At 47.4% G+C, this 21132-nt stretch overlaps 1 protein-coding gene across 2 annotated transcripts in view; it reads right to left on the reverse strand.

The window, feature by feature from the left end:
- The window catches only part of ALG9 (ALG9 alpha-1,2-mannosyltransferase), a 67581-nt gene that overhangs the window by 12295 nt on the left and 34154 nt on the right, over window positions 1-21132 (reverse strand). For both annotated transcript variants that reach the window (XM_077249765.1, XM_077249764.1), the window contains exon 14: window positions 4704-4831. In XM_077249765.1, the coding sequence (XP_077105880.1) occupies window positions 4704-4831 (128 nt within the window). The remainder of the gene's footprint in view (window positions 1-4703; window positions 4832-21132) is intronic.

Genomic DNA, 21132 nt, shown 5'->3' on the forward strand with positions numbered 1-21132 from the left:
GTGCTCTTAATGACTCGGCCGCACCGCCGTGGGACGCACTTCAGACACTTTTTACGGCTCGATTTTCCCTGATAGCGGCTCTCGATGGCTGACTGAACTTGCCGGCCACGGGCAGACGTGTCTACTTGTTGGGGGGGGGGGGGGGGGGCGATGGCCTAAAGTTATCAGTGTGAGCAACAAAAGGCAATTGTAGGACGATTGGAGGTTTAATATAAAACATCGCCGTCACTGCACGCAGGATCTGTACTTGCAGCGCTAGGGGTCCTGGGTTGCAATCTGGGTGGGTTTCATCTATGGACTCCATGCAAACCAGATCCAGGAGGAAAGAATACTCACTCACTAGTGCCACCTAGAGGACACAGCGATGCAAGCCAAGTCACACACCCATCCAAGCGCCGCTGTTTTGGGGTACTTGCCCTTCACCACTGCACAGTGGGGTAAGACCAGCCAAATCCTAATATCCCCAGCCATGTTGCAGGCTCATTAAATAGTTACTGGTGACGAGATTTCACAATACAAACTGCATTCATTATATATCTCTCTCTTCTAAATCTGTTGGACCAGATAAGGCTGGTGTATTTACTTTGCAAATCCATATTAAAATGGCTTTGTGAAACATTCAAACCATCTCCGCCCACTGAACCTGAGTGACAGGTCCTCAGTGTCCCTCCTCCCTGCAATCTCGCACTGCTCGGAACAAGCTGCAGCTGTTTGGTAGGGTGGGCAAAGACTCAATACACATGGACTCTCGACCTCTCTCATCAGTCTTTAGTTGGGAGTCATAAAATGATTACCTTAATATCAGGCTGACACAGTCAACCCGATGTGGATTTTCAAGGTAAGTACATCAGCCTCATCAAGTTTAAACTAAATTTTCATGTGGTTTTACAGTTCCTTGGGGATTGCACATCGGATTACATGAAGTGAGGTATCATTTTTATTGTTGTGCTACTGATTTCTGTAGTAAAAGGGTCCCGATAGGTTCCTTTTAATACTAAAAAAACCAGCAGAAGTATCGTAGAAGTCACTTAATACAGCACCAGCTGGCACAGCTGTGCTCATTAACCGCAATCAATGTGAGCTAATCCCATTTTCACATATTAATATCTGCTGGTTTGTGTTTTGACCGGCCCGGCGCAGTCTACAGCACAATCCTATTAGCAGCGGTGTGTGCCCTGACAGTGCCAGCTGGGGAGGTGAGCACCAGGCTCGCTAATCACCTGCTACCTGGGGAAGCTTGCCAACTTCTCGTTACTGCTCGGCTCGCTGTTGACGATTAAGTTTCGGCTGAGCGTGCATGTACTGCAAGCTGCTGTCAATCAATGTGCCGCGCTCACTGTATAGTGAGGAGACTCACAGCTACCTGCGCTGCCTAATGACTGGAAGCGATTATTTTACATTATCAATTCACAGGTGAAATGTGTCTTCACTGAATATAGATTTTTCCCATTACTGAGATAGGAGATGACAGTTGGTGCTCATGAAGTTCTATGGAGAAGTGTAACTGTTATTCCTACCTCTAGCTCCTTCCCCTCCATTGAATTCTGAAAGAACCAACTATCATTTCCGATCTCATTAATGAAAAAAAAAAAGTATCTACACTGACTACAGATTTTACCTATGACATGAAAGATCAGTTCAGGAGGAAAAAAGGAAGTGGATTTCTCTGATAAGATCTATCACAATATTTCTTATTTTCATGAGTACTATTGATTTATATATATATAAAAAAAAAAAAAGAATTAGAACAACTAATAATCTTTAAAGCATACCTGTCATTTTGTAGCCTACATTTTTCCCTCTATAGGGTCTTTCGCCAAATTTCAGTTGTCTCTGAGCTAGTGGGTGGAGAATAGCTGCAATGATGTCTCATACATGGCACACACAGACCTGAGGGATTCCTGCTCTTGACTCTATGTAGCATGCTTTCAAAAGCAGCAGCATGGAGGACACTATACAGCAGTACTAAACAGTGTAGATGTGAATCAAACACTGGGATAATAAACACTAGAAAACAGCATCATGGATGACTATATACAGCAGTAAAAAGCAGTGTAGATGTGAATCAAACACTGGGATAAGAAACACTTACTAGAAAGCAGCAGCATGGGGGATATTATAAAGCAGTACTGAGTAGTGTAGATGTCAATCCAACACTGGGATAAGAAACATTTACTAGAAAGCAGAAGCATGGAGGACATTATACAGCAGTACTGAACAGTGTAGATGCGAAACCATCATTGAGATAAGAAACACTTACTAGAAAGCAGCAGCATGGATGACATTACACAACAGTACTAAACAGTGTAGATGTGAATCAAACACTGGGATAAGAAACACTAGAAAGCAGCAGCATGGAGGACATTATAAAGCAGTACTGAGCAGTGTAGATGTCAAGCCAACACTGGGATAAGAAACATTTACTAGAAAGCAGAAGCAGGGAGGACATTATACAGCAGTACGGAGCAGTGTAGATGTAAATCCAACACTTACTAAAAAGCAGCAGCATAGAGGACATTATATAGCAGTACTCAGGAGTGCATCATTATTATTATTATGCTTTGCTTATATAGCGCTATCTTATACCGCAGTGCTTTACAGACACTATCACTGTCCCCAATGGGGGCTCACAATCTAAATTCCCTGTCAGTATGTCTTTGGAGGTGAGATTTGAACTCAGGATCCCAGCGCTGCAAGGCTGCAGTGCTAACCACTGAGCCACCGTGCTGCACAATAGATGTGAATCCAACACTGAGATAAACACTTATTAGAAAGCGGCAGCATGGAGGATATTATAGAGCAGTACTGAGCAGTGTAGATGTGAATCCAACACTGAGATAAGAAAACACTTACTAGAAAGCGGCAACATGGAGGATATTATAGAGCAGTACTGAGCAGTGTAAATGTGAATCCAGCTCAGGGATAAGAAAATACTTACTAGAAAGCGGCAGCATGGAGGACATTATAGAGCAGTACTGATCAGTGTAGATGTGAATCCAACACTGGAAGAAAACACTTACTAGAAAGCGGCAGCATGGAGGATATTATAGAGCAGTATTGAGCAGTGTAGCTAATCCCTAGGTGTGTGCGTATATATATATATATATATATATATATATATATATATATATATATATATATATATATATATATATATATATAATCGTTGGCTCCTGCTGCATGTGATGCGATTTCATTACAGAGGGCTACACAAAGCTTCAAAATCATTAAATCCAGATACAAATGTACAAGTCATGGCTGCGCACAGTGGGGGCATCAAAATACATGGTTCAAATTGTTCTGGTCATAAACCTTTTTTTCCCCCTCTATTGTAGTAATGAAAGCCCTGGGCTGCAGCAAGGCAGAGAAGATGAATGAATCCGGCTAGTTAGCGCTGCACGCGGCCGTATGGATGGAGGCAGGGGGACTGATGGAATCCTCGCAGCCGCCCGCAGCCCAGCCTAAGAGGAGACGTTGGCTTTGACGTCAATGCTGTACGACTTAACCTGACAAATGGCAGCAGAACAATGCCCGTATGGCTGAGCCAAGATTTTTTTTCCATGAGCCCTTGGGACTAGAAAGCAAAAACCACAACCAACCCCAGCGTCTGATATCCGGAGGGAAACGCGGAGCCGACTAAGTGTTGGGACGCATGTCTGTAATGATAATGTCCTAACCTTGGGACTGTGACTCCCATCCTCCGCACCTGAGGGGCTGCTAATGACGCAAGTGAAGACAGAAAAAAAAAAAAGTGTATGATGGAGGGAGGAGGGGACGGGTTTGCTTTTAATGATGTCCTTAAGGGGGATAGATAGGGCTCGGGTGACAGTAAGGCATGATAACTCTCCTCGCCAGATAAGGTAAGGTGCCCTTAAAGGAGAGAACAGATTTGGGGACCACAGAAGCGTTCAGCCCTATAAATATCTTGTGTGATGCCACGATAAAACCCACACCGGGAGAAAGTCACTACTTGTCATTTTTCTGTAGCCGTATGAAGGATCGTTTTTCTTGCAGGATTAGTTGGAGACTTCATTGGCAGCATTGCAATAAAGGGATTAATACCATTATTAAAAGTTATCGCCAGATTGGAGACGTGCGCCACCGCGCCATTCATTCTCTATAGGACTGGCGGAGATGGCACTCGGCTTTGTGGTGCGTCGCTGGCAGGGTCTGACGTAGGCATACTAAGCTAACCCTCACACCCACTTTTTAGATAAGGGCCACATTGTAGTACGTGTGTTACGTGGTGGCCCTTTGCTAACCCTCACACCCACTTTTTAGATAAGCGCCACATTGTAGTACATGTGTTACGTGGTGGCCCTTTGCGAACCCTCACACCCACTTTTTAGATCAGCGCCACATTGTAGTACGTGTGTTGCACGGTGCCCCTTTGCTAACCCTCACACCCACTTTTTAGATCAGCGCCACATTGTAGTACATGTGTTGTGTGGTGCCCCATTGCTAACCCTCACACCCACTTTTTAGATAAGCGCCACATTGTAGTACGTGTGTTACGTGGTGGCCCTTTTGCTTTTTAGAATAGTGTCAGTGCTGGGGATAAAAAGAAAAAGTTGCAATCCTTTGAGCAGGTGCCACATGCGACAAATTTTGCAAATTTTTGACCATAAGAGCTAAAGTAAAGGGCCACGACTATTCTAGTGTTTGCTGCCTCTGGCATGGTGGCTGATCCCTGTCATTCTTACCTTGAAGCATCCAGGAAAGGCTTGTAAGCTATAACCGTCCATTCCTCCTTTGCGGAGTACCTTGGCTCCCGTGCCGTCTTAGTTGCCGTATCTAAATCAACCAAATAGTGACACTTGGCAATGTCCACCTACAAGAAAGCAAAGGGCGACATACATTACACCACAGTGAAAAATGACCAAATACTGAACAAGTGAACTTGGCCTGAAAGTGAGGTTTTAATTGGAGTAATCACTCAGGATCTGCAAAAAAAAAAATGCACCATGCACCCCAAGCGGCCATCGTCTGTACCCCAGAAGTACTTACTTTTCGCATTAAATTTTAGCAATGTTTTTAGTTTTTGATGACTTTGAAGGTGGATATTTATTACTTTGATGACAATTTATAAAAACATTAATAAGTAATATCGATTTAGACAAGGATGTTGTCCGGGCGTCATCCTAAATCCTCGGGAGCGGAGTAATCAGGTCTCGAGGGAATGTGACAAACAATCATCAGTTCCTGGGATTAATCAGACCGTCTCCTATAAACGAGGAGGATGATGTCTTTAAACGTGAAGACGAAGCAACAAATTATCTTCTAAACGAAGTGTGACGGATGTGATCGCTCTCACTCACCTTCTCTGTCTTCAAATAGGCAAAAAAAAACAAAAAACGCAAACACGGATCATTCTCAGTCAGCGACAGGGAGAACGTCAGCTCTTCTTAGATAACAGATCATTTGTTGATATAGCCGAGAATATAAAGATTCCTGATAAAGACAAGTCTGTAATCTGCGAGACGTACGAGCGCCGACTGCCAGGACTTCAGTGCACCAAGTACATCGAATGCCAGGGGGCAGAGACGTAGGCACCTTCATGGAGACGATGGGGGCGCTCTACTAGGCTACAAGCACCACATTTATTATGTGTCTTAGATACTTTTTAAATAGACAGTTTTGAAAGATGTCTACAAAATGAATCACAACTTGAATAAATAAAATAATAAGTACACCGGCGCTCCAAATGTTGTTAGATATAGGAGTGGGGGAAGCTGCTGGTGCCTAGACGGCTACTGCGCCCAGCCTGTCGTATATGCAGAAAAGAGTAAAATTAGAAATTAGGTCACCGCGCTACCTACCTCCTAGGTGATATATGTATCTGTAAAAGACTGCAAAGTACCCACAGAGGGGTTAAAATGAAGCACTTACCAGATGGTTAAAGTGCCAAAGGACTTGGGCTGCGGGCGTTGGGTGGAGCGTTGAAGAAGTGGAGGCAGTTGCTCCTCCGTATATCCCAGGTGAGGGGGTCCGGACGGTAGCGCTTGCCACCTCACGCTACCGTCCGGACCCCCTCACCTGGGATATACGGAGGAGCAACTGCCTCCACTTCTTCAACGCTCCACCCAACGCCCGCAGCCCAAGTCCTTTGGCACTTTAACCATCTGGTAAGTGCTTCATTTTAACCCCTCTGTGGGTACTTTGCAGTCTTTTACAGATACATATATCACCTAGGAGGTAGGTAGCGCGGTGACCTAATTTCTAGTTTTACTCTTTTCTACATGAATCACAACTTGTTATAAATATGTATTTATTTATTTATTTATTTTTAATTTGGTGTAAATGCTGCTGCTCTCCTGAATCCGGCGATGTTTTTCTTTTCTTCCTGTGCCTTTCCGTTCCCGAGATATGGCCCTATCTTCCCAGCATATTAATATAGTTGCCCAGCATAGTAATAACGGTTGAGGCCCGTGCCCACGGCAAACGGTTGAGGCCCGTGCCCACGGCAAACGGTTGAGGCCCGTGCCCACGGCAAACGGTTGAGGCCCGTGCCCACGGCAAACGGTTGAGGCCCGTGCCCACGGCAAACGGTTGAGGCCCGTGCCCACGGCAAACGGTTGAGGCCCGTGCCCACGGCAAACGGTTGAGGCCCGTGCCCACGGCAAACGGTTGAGGCCCGTGCCCACGGCAAACGGTTGAGGCCCGTGCCCACGGCAAACGGTTGAGGCCCGTGCCCACGGCAAACGGTTGAGGCCCGTGCCCACGGCAAACGGTTGAGGCCCGTGCCCACGGCAAACGGTTGAGGCCCGTGCCCACGGCAAACGGTTGAGGCCCGTGCCCACGGCAAACGGTTGAGGCCCGTGCCCACGGCAAACGGTTGAGGCCCGTGCCCACGGCAAACGGTTGAGGCCCGTGCCCACGGCAAACGGTTGAGGCCCGTGCCCACGGCAAACGGTTGAGGCCCGTGCCCACGGCAAACGGTTGAGGCCCGTGCCCACGGCAAACGGTTGAGGCCCACTCCCATGAAGAACAGTTGAGGCCCACTCCCATGAAGAACAGTTGAGGACCACGCCCGCTTAGCAAAAAAGACTAGATTTCTATATAGGGAATAAAGAATCCATACTTCCGGAATGGAGGCACAGGATCAAAATAAAATCAGTGTTGAATTCAGGAGAACAGCGTCATTTACACCAGAGGAAAAAGCAAAAAAAACCACAACAAACTACGGCAAGTGACAGGTTGTCTTTAAAAGGAGTCAAACTGCAACAAAGCAGGAAATATTGATTGAAAGCAGGCCAAACAACAAGGAATAAGGAAACATGTCTAGAAAATATATCCCACAACTGTGTTCAGTGTGGCGACAGTAAGCGCACATGCCCAAACGCCACACCACGCTGGAAAAAGCCAAGCCCAGCGCTCAGCAGCCACAAGGGTAGTAAATCGAGTGGTGGTCGGGCATTAGGGAATAAAAGTGCTCCACTCTGCTGATTGGTCAGATCGCCAGCAATCTGTAAGTAATTACCAGTCCTTAGAATAATGGATGCCATCACCTCTAAATAGTTAATAACTTGTGTAAGCCACTACAATGTGTAGCATGTGTGAGACAATCCCTCTATACCAGCTCATTAGGTTTCTTGCCAAGCTACAAAACAAATTCGCTGCCGCATTCAGGGCATCGTCACCGGCAGAGGCCACGACGGCTCCAGTAATGTCACGCTGGAAAGCGGTGTGCCCTGTTCTGTAGACAGAGGAAGCGTGCTGCAAGTAATGCGAGCGGCTACTAAATAGTTAAGTCATAACCTACAAGGACGCTTCCGGGGAAAGGCACAGCGCCAGTTATAATGGGCACAAAACAACAACATAATTGGCTTGCTGGTAGACGGAAGACAAAGAAGAACTCGCGGGAAGTTAAGAGCCACCGAGATGGAAGAAATGATCATCTTCCAGAAGCCGTGAGGGTCCAGAGTAAGGAGTTCTGCTAGAAACAATAAATTCCCAATTATCTCCTTACAATCTCCTCGGGTGAAACCCCGGCACGATCTGCTATGATGTGATGGTGTATGTGACATGTAATCTGCTCCCTCCGTACCCAGAGGTATTATGATCTAGCGTTCATTGGGGCTCGTACAGGTGGCAAAACCCGAAATATTGGGATTTCATACAAGGATCTGGAACCTACAGTAGCCCTGGAGTAAATTTATTACAGAAGCAAACTCAATAATTTGGGCTCAGAAAACTTTTCAATTCCTGGCCGACATAGGTTCCAGCTACAACGTACCCCAGTAATTTTCTTGATGACGGCTCTCTGTCCATTTTACAAACTTATAGTTATTAGGTTGTCAATGGAGCCATGAACAAAAGCACAATATAATTTTACCAAAAGTTTTTTTTTTTTTAAGTTGAAAAATTGCCTAATATTTCTGACTGCCAAGTGTCTCCCATCGGAGCTGCTGCCTGTTGTAAAGATTCATCCGTCTACAGTTACAAACAAGCAGGACAGATTACAGGAATTGGGGGGCTGTCCTCATAAGCCTCATGCTGTTCCCCGGGGGGCTTCTACCAAGACACAGGACGTCAGCACAGAGTAGGAACTTGGCTGAACTTTTAGGGTATGTGCACAAGTCAGGATTTCTTGTAGAAATTTCCTGAACAAAACCGGACATTTTCTGCAAGAAATCCGCATGCGTTTTTTTTTTGCAGATTTTTCGAGAGGTTCCAAATGCTAATATAGTGGAAAAAACGCAAAAAATCCACAAAATAATGAACATGCTGCGTTTTTTACAGCTATGCGTATTTTTCGCGGAAAAAAAACGCAACATATGCACAAGAATTGCGGAATGCATTCTAAATGATGGGATGCATATGTATGCGTTTTTTTATGCGTTTTTATAGCGAAAAAACGCAAAAAAAACGCAACGTGTGCACACAGCCTTACCCTGTCTGGGCTTGTCTCTTACCACTTACGGTATATCAGTCATTCACTTGTTATGCTCAGTGCTACATACTGAGGACAGCTCATCCAACACAGGATGCACCCCCTGCTCTGTGGAGAACTAGAAAATAAAAGTCTTTCCAGGGGGTCAGGCAGCTGGAGGAAGCAAAAAGTCATTGTCTGAACCCTTAACGAAGGATATTTAGCCAAGCCAAAATCTTTTCCAAAAGTAAAGAATGCCCACCTGAAAGCAGCTGTTTTGAGGCTCATGCTCCTTATCAGGGCAGAGCAAGAAACTGGTCGACTGGGTGAAAGGCCTCTGGAGAAGGTCAAGGGGACACTCTTGCTTCAGACAGTATCTTCTAGATCTCAACCGGCCAAAATTACCCTACAATTTACGGATGAGATAAGTGGACCTCTCTGTTTTTCGGTGAAGAATACGGTTTGGTTAAATATGCAGTGGTCGGTGCTTGTATAAGGGCTGGACATAATGGTACTAGAGGTCCAACTATCTTCGGATCGCTACAGACCTATTATCTGATAACTCGGAGAACTCTTGGGGTTGAGAGCATGCATTGATATCACCATATGTAGAAGGGAAAAGGTTCACTATTGCCAATCCTTTTTTGACCCAAAAATAGACGTTGGACTGCCCCTTATGCACGCTCCATTTTTGCACCCATGTCCGAGTGTCCAGGGCATTAGTAGGAGGAAGGACATTGCCGTCGTACATTTTGGCAGCAGATGCAATACTAATTTTCCAAGCAGAAACACAATTTGCCGTTTTGCTAGAGATGTCTCATCCTCTTGATTTTGCCGTGTCACTGACTACACGGTGGCAGGTTAGGCACAAAGCGAGGCAGTGTGTGCCCACGGGACGCTTCTCCGAGGGACAACAAAACAAACTGAGGATTGACGTCACGGAGGAGGCCACTTCCAGCCGGTGATACTATCTTCCCTATAAATATGTCTCACGCAGAGCTCAGAAGAAATAAATCACATGCCTGAATTACTCGGCTGTACCAAGCCGAGATCAGCACAAAGGAGGACCTGCGTGATGTGAAGAAGCAATTACATTCAATTTGGAGACTTAGTCTTCGTCCCATTTTGCTGCTTTCCAAGCTTTCTGGCTTCTGGTGACTTCCTTTAATAGCTTCGGCAATTTTAAACAGTCGGGAGCGAGAGAAAACAAGAAATAATCCAGTCGGGCGAATTGCAGAACATTCTTAGATGGACTCCGAAAGCGTAAGAAAATGTGCAGGTGGCCCCATAGTCCATTCTGGAGGTGCACGGTCATTTCCGAGTTTTAGGATCTGTCACATGATTAACACCAACAGACCCCATTTACTGTGAATCGGCTCTGTCGGGGTCCGTCATGTACTGAATGCATGGGAATACGGGATGGGAACCGGGCCATATCTTCCTATTTGTTAGGATCTATAAGAGACCGTGAAGGTTGTTCAGACATGTCTTCTGCTCCTTACTCTCCTGAGGGCGGCTGTAAGACAACTCGCTGCAGCAGAAGCCTCTCCCTCTGTCTGCAGACAGCCAAGACCCACCCTTTTGGTTAAGTGAGTTGAGCCTTGTCCATCTACTACATAATTTGTATGATTAACCCTGTCCAATGCGGGATTTTAGAGATCCAGTATGGTGTCATTGGGAAAAATGTTGATCAAATAAGTCCAATTTCGGATTGCTGGTTGCTTTCTCTTATGGATAAGCTGCGGCTTTCTCATAGATAACACTGAAAGCGTGCTCGTGAATGGGACAGCTGACGTCATGCGGCCAACAGTCAACTAATATAAATGAGGTCTTAAAAATTATATTTGTTTCATTTCATCACTCATTTCTAGGTTTTCCTCTCTCATCTTCTTCACCTGTCTGTGGGTGAAAGAAAGTTGGCTGCAGCAGAAGCCTCTCCCCACTCTGCAGATAATAGGTATATAAGCTCCATCCCCTTGATTCAGAGGGTGTCAACCAGCCAAGAATATAACAGATGAGCAGGAGATGAACCCTTGAGTTCTCTGCGGAATTTCTACATGAAAATGATGCAGACTAACAAACTGAAGACAACTATTCTTTTTATATCATTTTAATCGATCATTTCTAAGTTTTTCCTCTTCTTCATCCTGTGTGTGGCTGTAAGACAACTAGCTGCAGCAGGAGCCTCTCCCCACTCTGCAGATAATAGACATGTAAGCTCCATCCCCTTGATTCAGAGGGTGTCAACCAGCCAAAAAAGAGGAGATGAACCTTTGAGTTCTCGGCAGGATTTCTACACAAAAATGATGCAGACTAAAACTAGGAGGACAACTATTTTTTTTATATAATTTTAACTGATCATTTCTAAGTTTTCCTCTTCTCCATCGTATGTGGCTGTAAGACAACTAGCTGCAGCAGGAGGCTCCCTCCTCCCTGCTCTGTCTACAGACACTCGGCAAACCCATGCCCCTTGGATTAGAAAAGGCTTTTATCCATCTGCAAGCCCAGGAAGTTTCGGCGCGGACGACTGTATTTCTTGTTTAATTTCATCATTTGTTCTGTGTTCTGCATATACTTAAAAAAAGAAATGCCGGGCCACAAGGACGAGCCCCAGACTAAGTCGAGGAATCACTACAAACAGTTAAAATTGTTTCGGAAATGTTCAACCTGCTGGAAATTTTTTTGTTCTGCAGCGTTCAATCGGCAGACTTCACGCCAAAAAGCGCACGTTGTTATTACTCCCTTCCCCGTTGATCCAATCTGTACCATTCCTCTAATAGCCGCTGACAATAGAGCTGACGAGCTTTTCAGAGCCGCAGCCCGTGCTGATTTCGCCTGAATGTGCTGCTGATGGCAGCGTGCAGTGCTCCGTACTAAACTCGCGAGTCGGGTCCTGAATAGGATGGTAACAAGCTCGGCTTCTCCCCGCGAGCAGCCCACCCTTTGGGAAATAGGGTTGTTGGAAGATAGGACAAGAGCTGCGTTATTACCCATCACAATGGAAGAGCGGGTGGAAGAAAGACAAAGCCCCATTTATGAGCGGGGACCGCCGGCCAAAAAAATATCACACTCGTACTTTTTGGCTTCTTTTGTCCCCACCAGCGAGCTTATTAAAGACTCATTAGCCGCACTTCTTGTTACAACATATCACAATTAACTAAGTGAGAGGTTGGCAAAAGAAAATCGTAAGGATCTAAGATCTATATATAACACCTCAAGATTAACTAGTTCTGTTCCGGATCAGTTCACTTGTGACTATAGTGCTACAAATCAGGAAAAAGAAAAAAAAACAAAAACATTTGCCAATTAGTCTTTTGCCCCAGAGAATGTTACACTATGTGATAGAAGCAGGAAAAATGAGCAACGGTAAAGACCTGAGAAAGTCTGACAAAAGTGGGTAGACTGGTAACAATCGCCAAAATAGCAGGTGATTCCGGATTTGACAGCGGGTCTTGCGGGGGCGTTCCTGGTAGAAGGCGGGCACAGCAGGGGTGTTCCCCGTAGGCAGCGGGCCTTGCTCAATATGCAGCATATCTTTTGGGGCGTTCTCAGTAGGAGGAGGATCTTGCTGGAAGTTCCCAGTAGACGGCAGGCCTTACTTAAGCTTTCCTACATCCAAGATCTTTTTGTTACTACCAAACTTTCCTTCCTCGCCATCACCGAAACCTGGCTCACCCCTTCTGACACAGCCTCCCCTGCTGCACTCTCTTACGGTGGCTTCCACCTTTCTCACACACCCCGCCCCAGCAGCAAACATGGCAGAGGAGTTGGTTTTCTCCTGTCAGATAACTGCTCCTTCACCCCAATCCCACTGCCACCCTCTGTCACCCTCCCTTCCTTTAAGGTGCACTCCGTGCGCATCTACTCCCCCTCCAACTGGCTGTCATTTACCGCCCCCCAGGGCCAGCCACCACCTTCTTTGACTACTTCACCACCTGGCTACTTCATTTCCTTTCCGTGGACATCCCCACTATCATCATGGGCGACTTCAACATCCCCATTGACACTTCCCTCTCAGCTGCCACTAAACTTCTCTCTCACTTCCTCCTTCGGCCTCACTCAATGGTCTTCTACAGCCACCCACAAAGATGGTCACACACTGGACCTCATCTTCACCTGCCTCTGCTCCCTATCTAACCTCTCTAACTCACCTCTTCCTCTCTCTGACCACAACCTTCTCACATTCTCTCCCTTCTCCACTCCATGTCTACAATCCCCACCCCACAAACTTTCACACCCTCGCAGAAATCTTAAACATCTTGGCCTACATTCATTCTCTGAATCCCTCCTCCCTCTCACAGATATAAGTTCCTTACACAATGCGGATGACGCTGCCGCTCTATATAACACCACAATAGCTGCAGCTTTGGAATCTGCTGCCCCACTTACACATACCAAAGCTCGCAAAATCAACAGACAGCCCTGGTACACCAGCCTGACCAAAGAACTGAGGCGAGCTTCCATTGCTGCTGAGCGCAGATGGAAAAGATCCCACTCCAACGAACACTTCATCGCATTCAAATAGTCCCTCACTACTTTCAAGACCACACTCGCCACAGCTAAACAAACCTACTTCTCATCTCTCATATCCTCCCTGTCTCACAACCCTAAACAGTTATTCAACACCTTCAATTTTCTCCTCCGTCCCCCAGCACCTCCTCCCTCCCCACTTATCTCAGCTGAAGACTTTGCCTCATTTTTCAAGCAGAAGATTGATAACATCAGAGAAAGTTTTGGCCAACAACCCCCAGAGCCCTTCCTCCCGACTTCCCAGCCCTCCACCTCCAAAACCAACTTCTCCACCATTACAGAAGATCAACTCTCCACTCTACTCTCAAGATCGCATCTCACCACCTGTGCACTTGACCAGCTCCCATCCCACTTCATCCCAAACCTCACCACAGTCTTCATCCCAACCCTAACCCATCTCTTCAACCTATCACTAACAACTGGTGTTTTCCCCTCAAGCTTTAAACATGCCTGCATCACACCTATCCTCAAAAAGCCTTCTCTTGACCCATCCTCTGTATCTAGCTATCGCCCTATATCACTTCTCCCCTATGCCTACAAACTACTGGAACAACAAGTCTACCTTGAACTGTCCTCCCATCTCTCTTCTTGCTCCCTCTTTGACTGCTTACAATCTGGCTTCCGGTCACACCATTCCACTGAAACTGCCCTAACTAAGGTCACCAATAACCTCTTAACCACCAAGAGCAAGCGACACTACTCTGTCCTCCTCGACCTGTCGGCTGCCTTTGACACAGTGGACCATTCCCTATTATTACAGACCCTCTCATCCCTTGGCATCACAGGCTTGGCCCTATCCTGGATCTCATCATATCTAACAGACCGGACATTCAGCGTCTCCCACTCGCACACCACCTCCTCACCTCGCCCTCTATCTGTCGGAGTCCCACAAGATTCAGTCCTAGAGCCCCTGCTCTTCTCCATTTACACCTTTGGCCTGGGACAGCTCATAGAAACTCATGGCTTTCAGTATCACCTCTATGCTGATGACACACAGATCTACATCTCTGGACCAGATATCACCACCCTACTAACCAGAATCCCTCAATGTCTATCTGCTATTTCATCCTTCTCTGCTAGATTTATGAAACTTAATATGGACAAAACAGAATTCATCATCTTTCCCCCATCTCACGCGACCCCCCCCAACAAACCTATCAATTACAGTAAATGGCTGCCCACTCTCCCCAGTCCCACAAGCTCGCTGCCTCGGGGCAATCCTTGACGCTGATCTCTCCTTCAAACCACATATCCAAGCCCATTCCACTTCCTGCCGACTTCAACTCAAAAATATTTCACGAATCCGTACATTCCTCAACCAAGAATCTGCAAAAACCCTAGTCCATGCCCTCATCATCTCTCGCCTTGACTACTGCAACCTCCTGCTCTGTGGCCTCCCCTCTAACACTCTCGCACCCCTCCAATCTATTCTAAACTCTGCTGCCCGACTAATCCACCTGTCCCCCCGCTATTCCCCGGCCTCTCCCCTCTGTCAATCCCTTCACTGGCTCCCCATTGCCCAGAGACTCCAGTACAAAACCCTAACCGTGACATACAAAGCCTTCCACAACCTGTCTCCTCCTTACATCTGTGACCTCGTCTCCCGGTACTTTCCTGCACGCAACCTCCGATCCTCACAAGATCTCCTTCTCTACTCCCCTCTTATCTCCTCTTCCCACAATCGTATACAAGATTTCTCTCACGTATCACCCCTACTCTGGAACCCTCTACCACAACACATCAGACTCTCGCCTACCATCGAAACCTTCAAAAAGAGCCTGAAGACCCACCTCTTCTGGCAAGCCTACAACCTGCAGTAACCACCGATCGACCAAACCACTGCACGACCAGCTCTATCCTCACCTACTGTATTCTCACCCATCCCTTGTAGATTGTGAGCCTTCGCAGGCAGGGTCCTCTCTCCTCCTGTACCAGTTATGACTTGTATTGTTTAAGACTATTGTACTTGTTTTTATTATGTATACCCCTCCTTACATGTAAAGCGCCATGGAATAAATGGCGCTATAACAATAAATAATAATATGCAGCAAATCTTGCGCGGCATTCCCAGCAGGTGGCGGGCCTTGAGGGAGCTTTGCCAATTTGCGGCAAATCTTGTGGGAGTGTTCCAGGTAGGCGGCGGGCCTTGCAGCAAATCTTGTGGGGTATTCCTGATAGGCCTTGCAGGGCATTCCCGGTAGGTGGTGGGCCTTGCGGGGTGTGCTAGGTAGGCGGCTGCCCTTGCTCAATATGCAGCAAATCTTGGGGGGTGTTTCAGGCAGGTGGAGGGACTTGCAGGGGCTTTTTCAATATGCGGCAAATCTTGTGGGGTGTTCCTGGTAGGCCTTGCAGGGCATTCCCGGTAGGTGGCGGGCCTTGCGAGTTGTGCTAGGTAGGCGGCTGCCCTTGCTCAATATGCAGCAAATCTTGAGGGGTGTTTCAGGCAGGTGGCGGGACTTGCAGGGGCGTTTTCAATATGAAACAAATCTTGTGGAGCGTCCTGGGTATGTGGCAGGTGTTCTGGGGCGCTCTCCGTAGGCAGCGGGTATTATGGGGCATTTCCGGTAGACAGAGGGTTTAATGGGGCATTCCCGGTAGGCGGTGGGTCCTGTTGGGCGTTCCAGGTAGGCGGCGGGCTTTGTGGGGTGTTCCACATAGGCGGCGGGCCTTGCGGGGCATTCTCAATATGCAGCAAATCTTGTGGCGTGTTCTGGGTATGTGGCGGGTCTTGTGGGGGTGTTTCTGATAGGCGGCGGGTCTTGTGGTGTGTTCCCGGTAGGTGATGGGTCTTGTGGGGTGTTCCTGGTAGGTGGTGAGTAATGTGGGGGGTTCCTGGTATGCGGAGGGTCTTGCAGGGCGATCCAAATAAATGGCAGGTCATATAATGTGTTCTCGGCAATGGCTAGTACACAGAGTTGGTACAACTTGAGTGCCGAAGACTGTTCTACATGGGTAATAAAAAACTTACATCAAGACACTTTCAGAAGTCTTGTCTCCATACCTCAATAAGTTAGAGCCAGTAGGGAAAAAAAAAAGTTACCGAACCTAGAATTTATATCTCCTCCAAGTTGCGATGTTGAAGCCAAGTCTTAACTGCTACCGTTATGAGGCATCTAGTGTTACTGGCCACCTCCCTCTCTGGGCAATTAGGAGAGTCCTGCAATTCTTTAAAATATTTGTTTGACAGAAAAGCAGGAGCAGAGTTACAAAGCCTCGTCCCCACATGCCGTAAAGCAACAGAGACCCACCCTTACTTCCCATAAGACCTGCCCCCACTTCCTCAAGCGAAAAAGACCTGTCCCCACTTTCATACAGAGACACGCCTCCATTTCCCGTAGAGAAACAAAGACCCGCCCCACTTCCCACAGAAAGACAAAGACCCGCCTGCACTTCCCGCAGAGAGACAAAGACCCGCCCGCACTTCCCGCAGAGACAAAGACCCGCCCGCACTTCCCACAGAGAGACAAAGACACGCCCGCACTTCCCGTAGAGAGACAAAGACCCGCCTGCACTTCCCGCAGAGAGACAAAGACACGCCCGCACTTCCCATAGAGAGACAAAGACACGCCTGCACTTCCCGTAGAGAGACAAAGACCCGCCCGCACTTCCCACAAAGAGACAAAGACACGCCAGCACTTCCCGTAGAGAGACAAAGACCTGCCTGCACTTCTCACAAAGAGACAAAGACATGCCAGCACTTCCCGTAGAGAGACAAAGACCAGCCCCCACTTCCCGTAGAGACAAAGACCTGCCCGCACTTCCCACAAAGAGACAAAGACACGCCCGCACTTCCCGTAGAGAGACAAAGACACGCCAGCACTTCCCGTAGAGACAAAGACCCGCCCACACTTCCCGTAGAGACAAAGACCCGCCCGCACTTCCCACAAAGAGACAGACATGCCCGCCAGAGAGAAAAAAACGCCTGCAACCCCATGACCTGTAGAGACAAAGACCCGCCCCCACTTCCTGTAGAGAGACAAAAACCCGCCTGCACTTCCCGTAGAGAGACAAAAACCCGCCTGCACTTCCCGTAGAGAGACAAAGACCCGCCCCATTTCCTGTAGCGAGACAAAGACCCGCCTGCACTTCCCGTAAAGAGACAAAGACCCGCCTGCACTTCCCGTAAAGAGACAAAGACCCACCCGCACGTCCGGTAGAGAGAAAGTTATATGGAAGACAGACACTTGGTGGCTGACTCAGAGTGATTTTTGGAAGCAATTTTTAAATTGTCTACATTTTCACATTATCTATTAAATGAGATGAAGAACAGTGAGCTATTTAGTAATTCCACGTGGCTCTATATTTCTCCAGGTCTATATATAAATATCTAAAATTTGAAATTCCTGCTTTCCCCCAGGTAGAAATAGCCAAAGTGTGAGCGCTGCCGCCTCCTGGTGCAATGACATCAGCCGATGCAGTCAGAAATAGAAGTGGCTTCTGAGTCAGGTCTGCAAATAGAAGGGGCCGACTGATTGATTACGAAGAAACCGTGCGCAGCGTGCGTATCACAGCAACACTTCATCTAGAGAAAAATTACTGACGTCACCGCAAATTATCCAGAACCGCAGGTCTGTACGAAGAAAGCCAGAACCTCAGCATGATGCCCCCTAAAATCAGCACCACGCTGCATGATAAGCTGCTAAAAAGGGGGAAAATATATAAAATGTATAGAACATGAGACGAAACTGGACGAATAACCATTAATAATGCAGAAATTACCAGGAATGGTCAGGATCATTATCAAGTCCGTTATACCAGGTACAATGACTGACGCTCACAGACCAGGGGCGACGATCAGAGGTACATCAAGTCCAACAAATCAGGGCCCGCTTTTCGGGATTAGGACATTAAATCAGATCCGACGGTTTTCCTAACATATCATATTTAGTAAGTGCTTAGCCATGGAGTACAACGTTGTTGTGCCGTACCTCTGTTACACCTCCGGGAAAGGTCTAACAGGACACTGAGAACTAGATGTTACCATGTTCCTTGTGACTACTGTGCTTATTTCCTCTTGTGGCAATGCCAGTTTTTCTTACCTTGCCTCGTGCACATTTGACCACAATGTCTATACACTATGGCTATTGCGTGAATACAATGCTTGTCATTTGTTGCACTGTGTTTCCAATAAATGTTCAGTACGCTGAAGTCATAAAATGTGACCACTGCTATATCCACCGCCTTTTTAGTGCCTCTTTTTGGCTGTTTTTTGCCTTTTGTGTACGCATCCCCTACCTTACCTGTAACTATTTGTAATGTTATCATCTTTTTGATATTAAATAAAATTTGTATATTTTACTTAGACTCGGTGACCGTCTTTTCTCCTCTTTTTGGTTTATTTCACATGACGATTGGTCTTCTATATGGCCATAATTTGGCAGAACTATAATAGTTTATATTACGTTTGCATTATCTGCAAACTATGCCCAATACTTCTATCAGCTGTTGTTATCACTTCTATGGGGGCAGTAATGCATGTGTGACCTCTGCTCACTTCTACGGGGGCAGTACTGCATGTGTGACCTCTCCTCACTTCTACGGGGGCAGTAATGCATGTGTGACCTCTGCTCACCTCTACGGGGGCAGTAATGCATGTGTGACCTCTGCTCACCTCTACGGGGGCAGTAATGCATGTGTGACCTCTGCTCACCTCTATAGGGGCAGTAATGCATGTGTGACCTCTGCTCACCTCTATGGGGGCAGTAATGCATGTGTGACCTCCGCTCACCTCTATGGGGGCAGTAATGCATGTGTGACTTCTGCTCACTTCTATGGGGGCAGTAATGCATGTGTGACCTCAGCTCACTTCTATGGGGGCAGTAATGCATGTGTGACCTCTGCTCACTTCTATGGGGACAGTAATGCATGTGTGACCTCTGCTCACTTCTACGGGGACAGAATGCATGTGTGACCTCTGCTTACTTCTATAGGGGCAGTAGTACGTGTGACCTCTGCTCACTTCTATGGGGGCAGTAGTGCATGTGTGACCTCTGCTCACTTCTATGGGGGCAGTAATGCATGTGTGACCTCTGCTAACTTCTATGGGGACAGTAGTGCATGTGTGACCTCTGCTCACTTCTATAGGGGCAGTAGTATGTGTGACCTCAGCTCTGCTCACTTCTATGGGGGAAGTAATGCATGTGTGACCTTTGCTCACCTCTATGGGGGCAGTAATGCATGTGTGACCTCTGCTCACCTCTATGGGGGCAGTAATGCATGTGTGACCTCTGCTCACCTCTATGGGGGCAGTAATGCATGTGTGACCTCCGCTCACCTCTATGGGGGCAGTAATGCATGTGTGATCTCCGCTCACCTCTATGGGGGCAGTAATGCATGTGTGAACTCTGCTCACTTCTATGGGGGCAGTAATGCATGTGTGACCTCAGCTCACTTCTATTGGGACAGTAATGCATGTGTGACCTCTGCTCACTTCTATGGGGACAGTAATGCATGTGTGACCTCTGCTCACTTCTACGGAGACAGAATGCATGCGTGACCTCTGCTTACTTCTATAGGGGCAGCAGTACGTGTGACCTCTGCTCATTTCTATGGGGGCAGTAATGCATGTGTGACCTCTGCTCACTTCTATGGGGGCAGTAATGCATGTGTGACCTCTGCTCACTTCTATAGGGGCAGTAGTATGTGTGACCTCTGCTCTGCTCACTTCTATGGGGGAAGTAATGCATGTGTGACATCTGCTCACTTCTACAGGGGCAGTAGTACGTGTGACCTCTGCTCTGCTCACTTCTATGGGGGCAGTAATGCATGTGTGACCTCTGCTCACTTCTATGGGGGCAGTAATGCATGTGTGACCTCTGCTCACTTCTATGGGGGCAGTAATGCATGTGTGACCTCTGCTCACTTCTACGGGGGCAGTACTGCATGTGTGACCTCTCCTCACTTCTACGGGGGCAGTAATGCATGTGTGACCTCTGCTCACCTCTACGGGGGCAGTAATGCATGTGTGACCTCTGCTCACCTCTACGGGGGCAGTAATGCATGTGTGACCTCTGCTCACCTCTATGGGGGCAGTAATGCATGTGTGACCTCTGCTCACCTCTATGGGGGCAGTAATGCATGTGTGACCTCTGCTCACCTCTATGGGGGCAGTAATGCATGTGTGACCTCTGCTCACCTCTATGGGGGCAGTAATGCATGTGTGACCTCTGCTCACCTCTATGGGGGCAGTAATGCATGTGTGACCTCCGCTCACCTCTATGGGGGCAGTAATGCATGTGTGACCTCTGCTCACTTCTATGGGGGCAGTAATGCATGTGTGACCTCAGCTCACTTCTATGGGGGCAGTAATGCATGTGTGACCTCTGCTCACTTCTATGGGGACAGTAATGCATGTGTGACCTCTGCTCACTTCTACGGGGACAGAATGCATGTGTGACCTCTGCTTACTTCTATAGGGGCAGTAGTACGTGTGACCTCTGCTCACTTCTATGGGGGCAGTAGTGCATGTGTGACCTCTGCTCACTTCTATGGGGGCAGTAATGCATGTGTGACCTCTGCTAACTTCTATGGGGACAGTAGTGCATGTGTGACCTCTGCTCACTTCTATAGGGGCAGTAGTATGTGTGACCTCAGCTCTGCTCACTTCTATGGGGGAAGTAATGCATGTGTGACCTTTGCTCACCTCTATGGGGGCAGTAATGCATGTGTGACCTCTGCTCACCTCTATGGGGGCAGTAATGCATGTGTGACCTCTGCTCACCTCTATGGGG

Source organism: Ranitomeya variabilis, chromosome 4 (assembly GCF_051348905.1).
Source record: "Ranitomeya variabilis isolate aRanVar5 chromosome 4, aRanVar5.hap1, whole genome shotgun sequence".
NCBI classification, from domain to species: Eukaryota; Metazoa; Chordata; class Amphibia; order Anura; family Dendrobatidae; genus Ranitomeya; species Ranitomeya variabilis.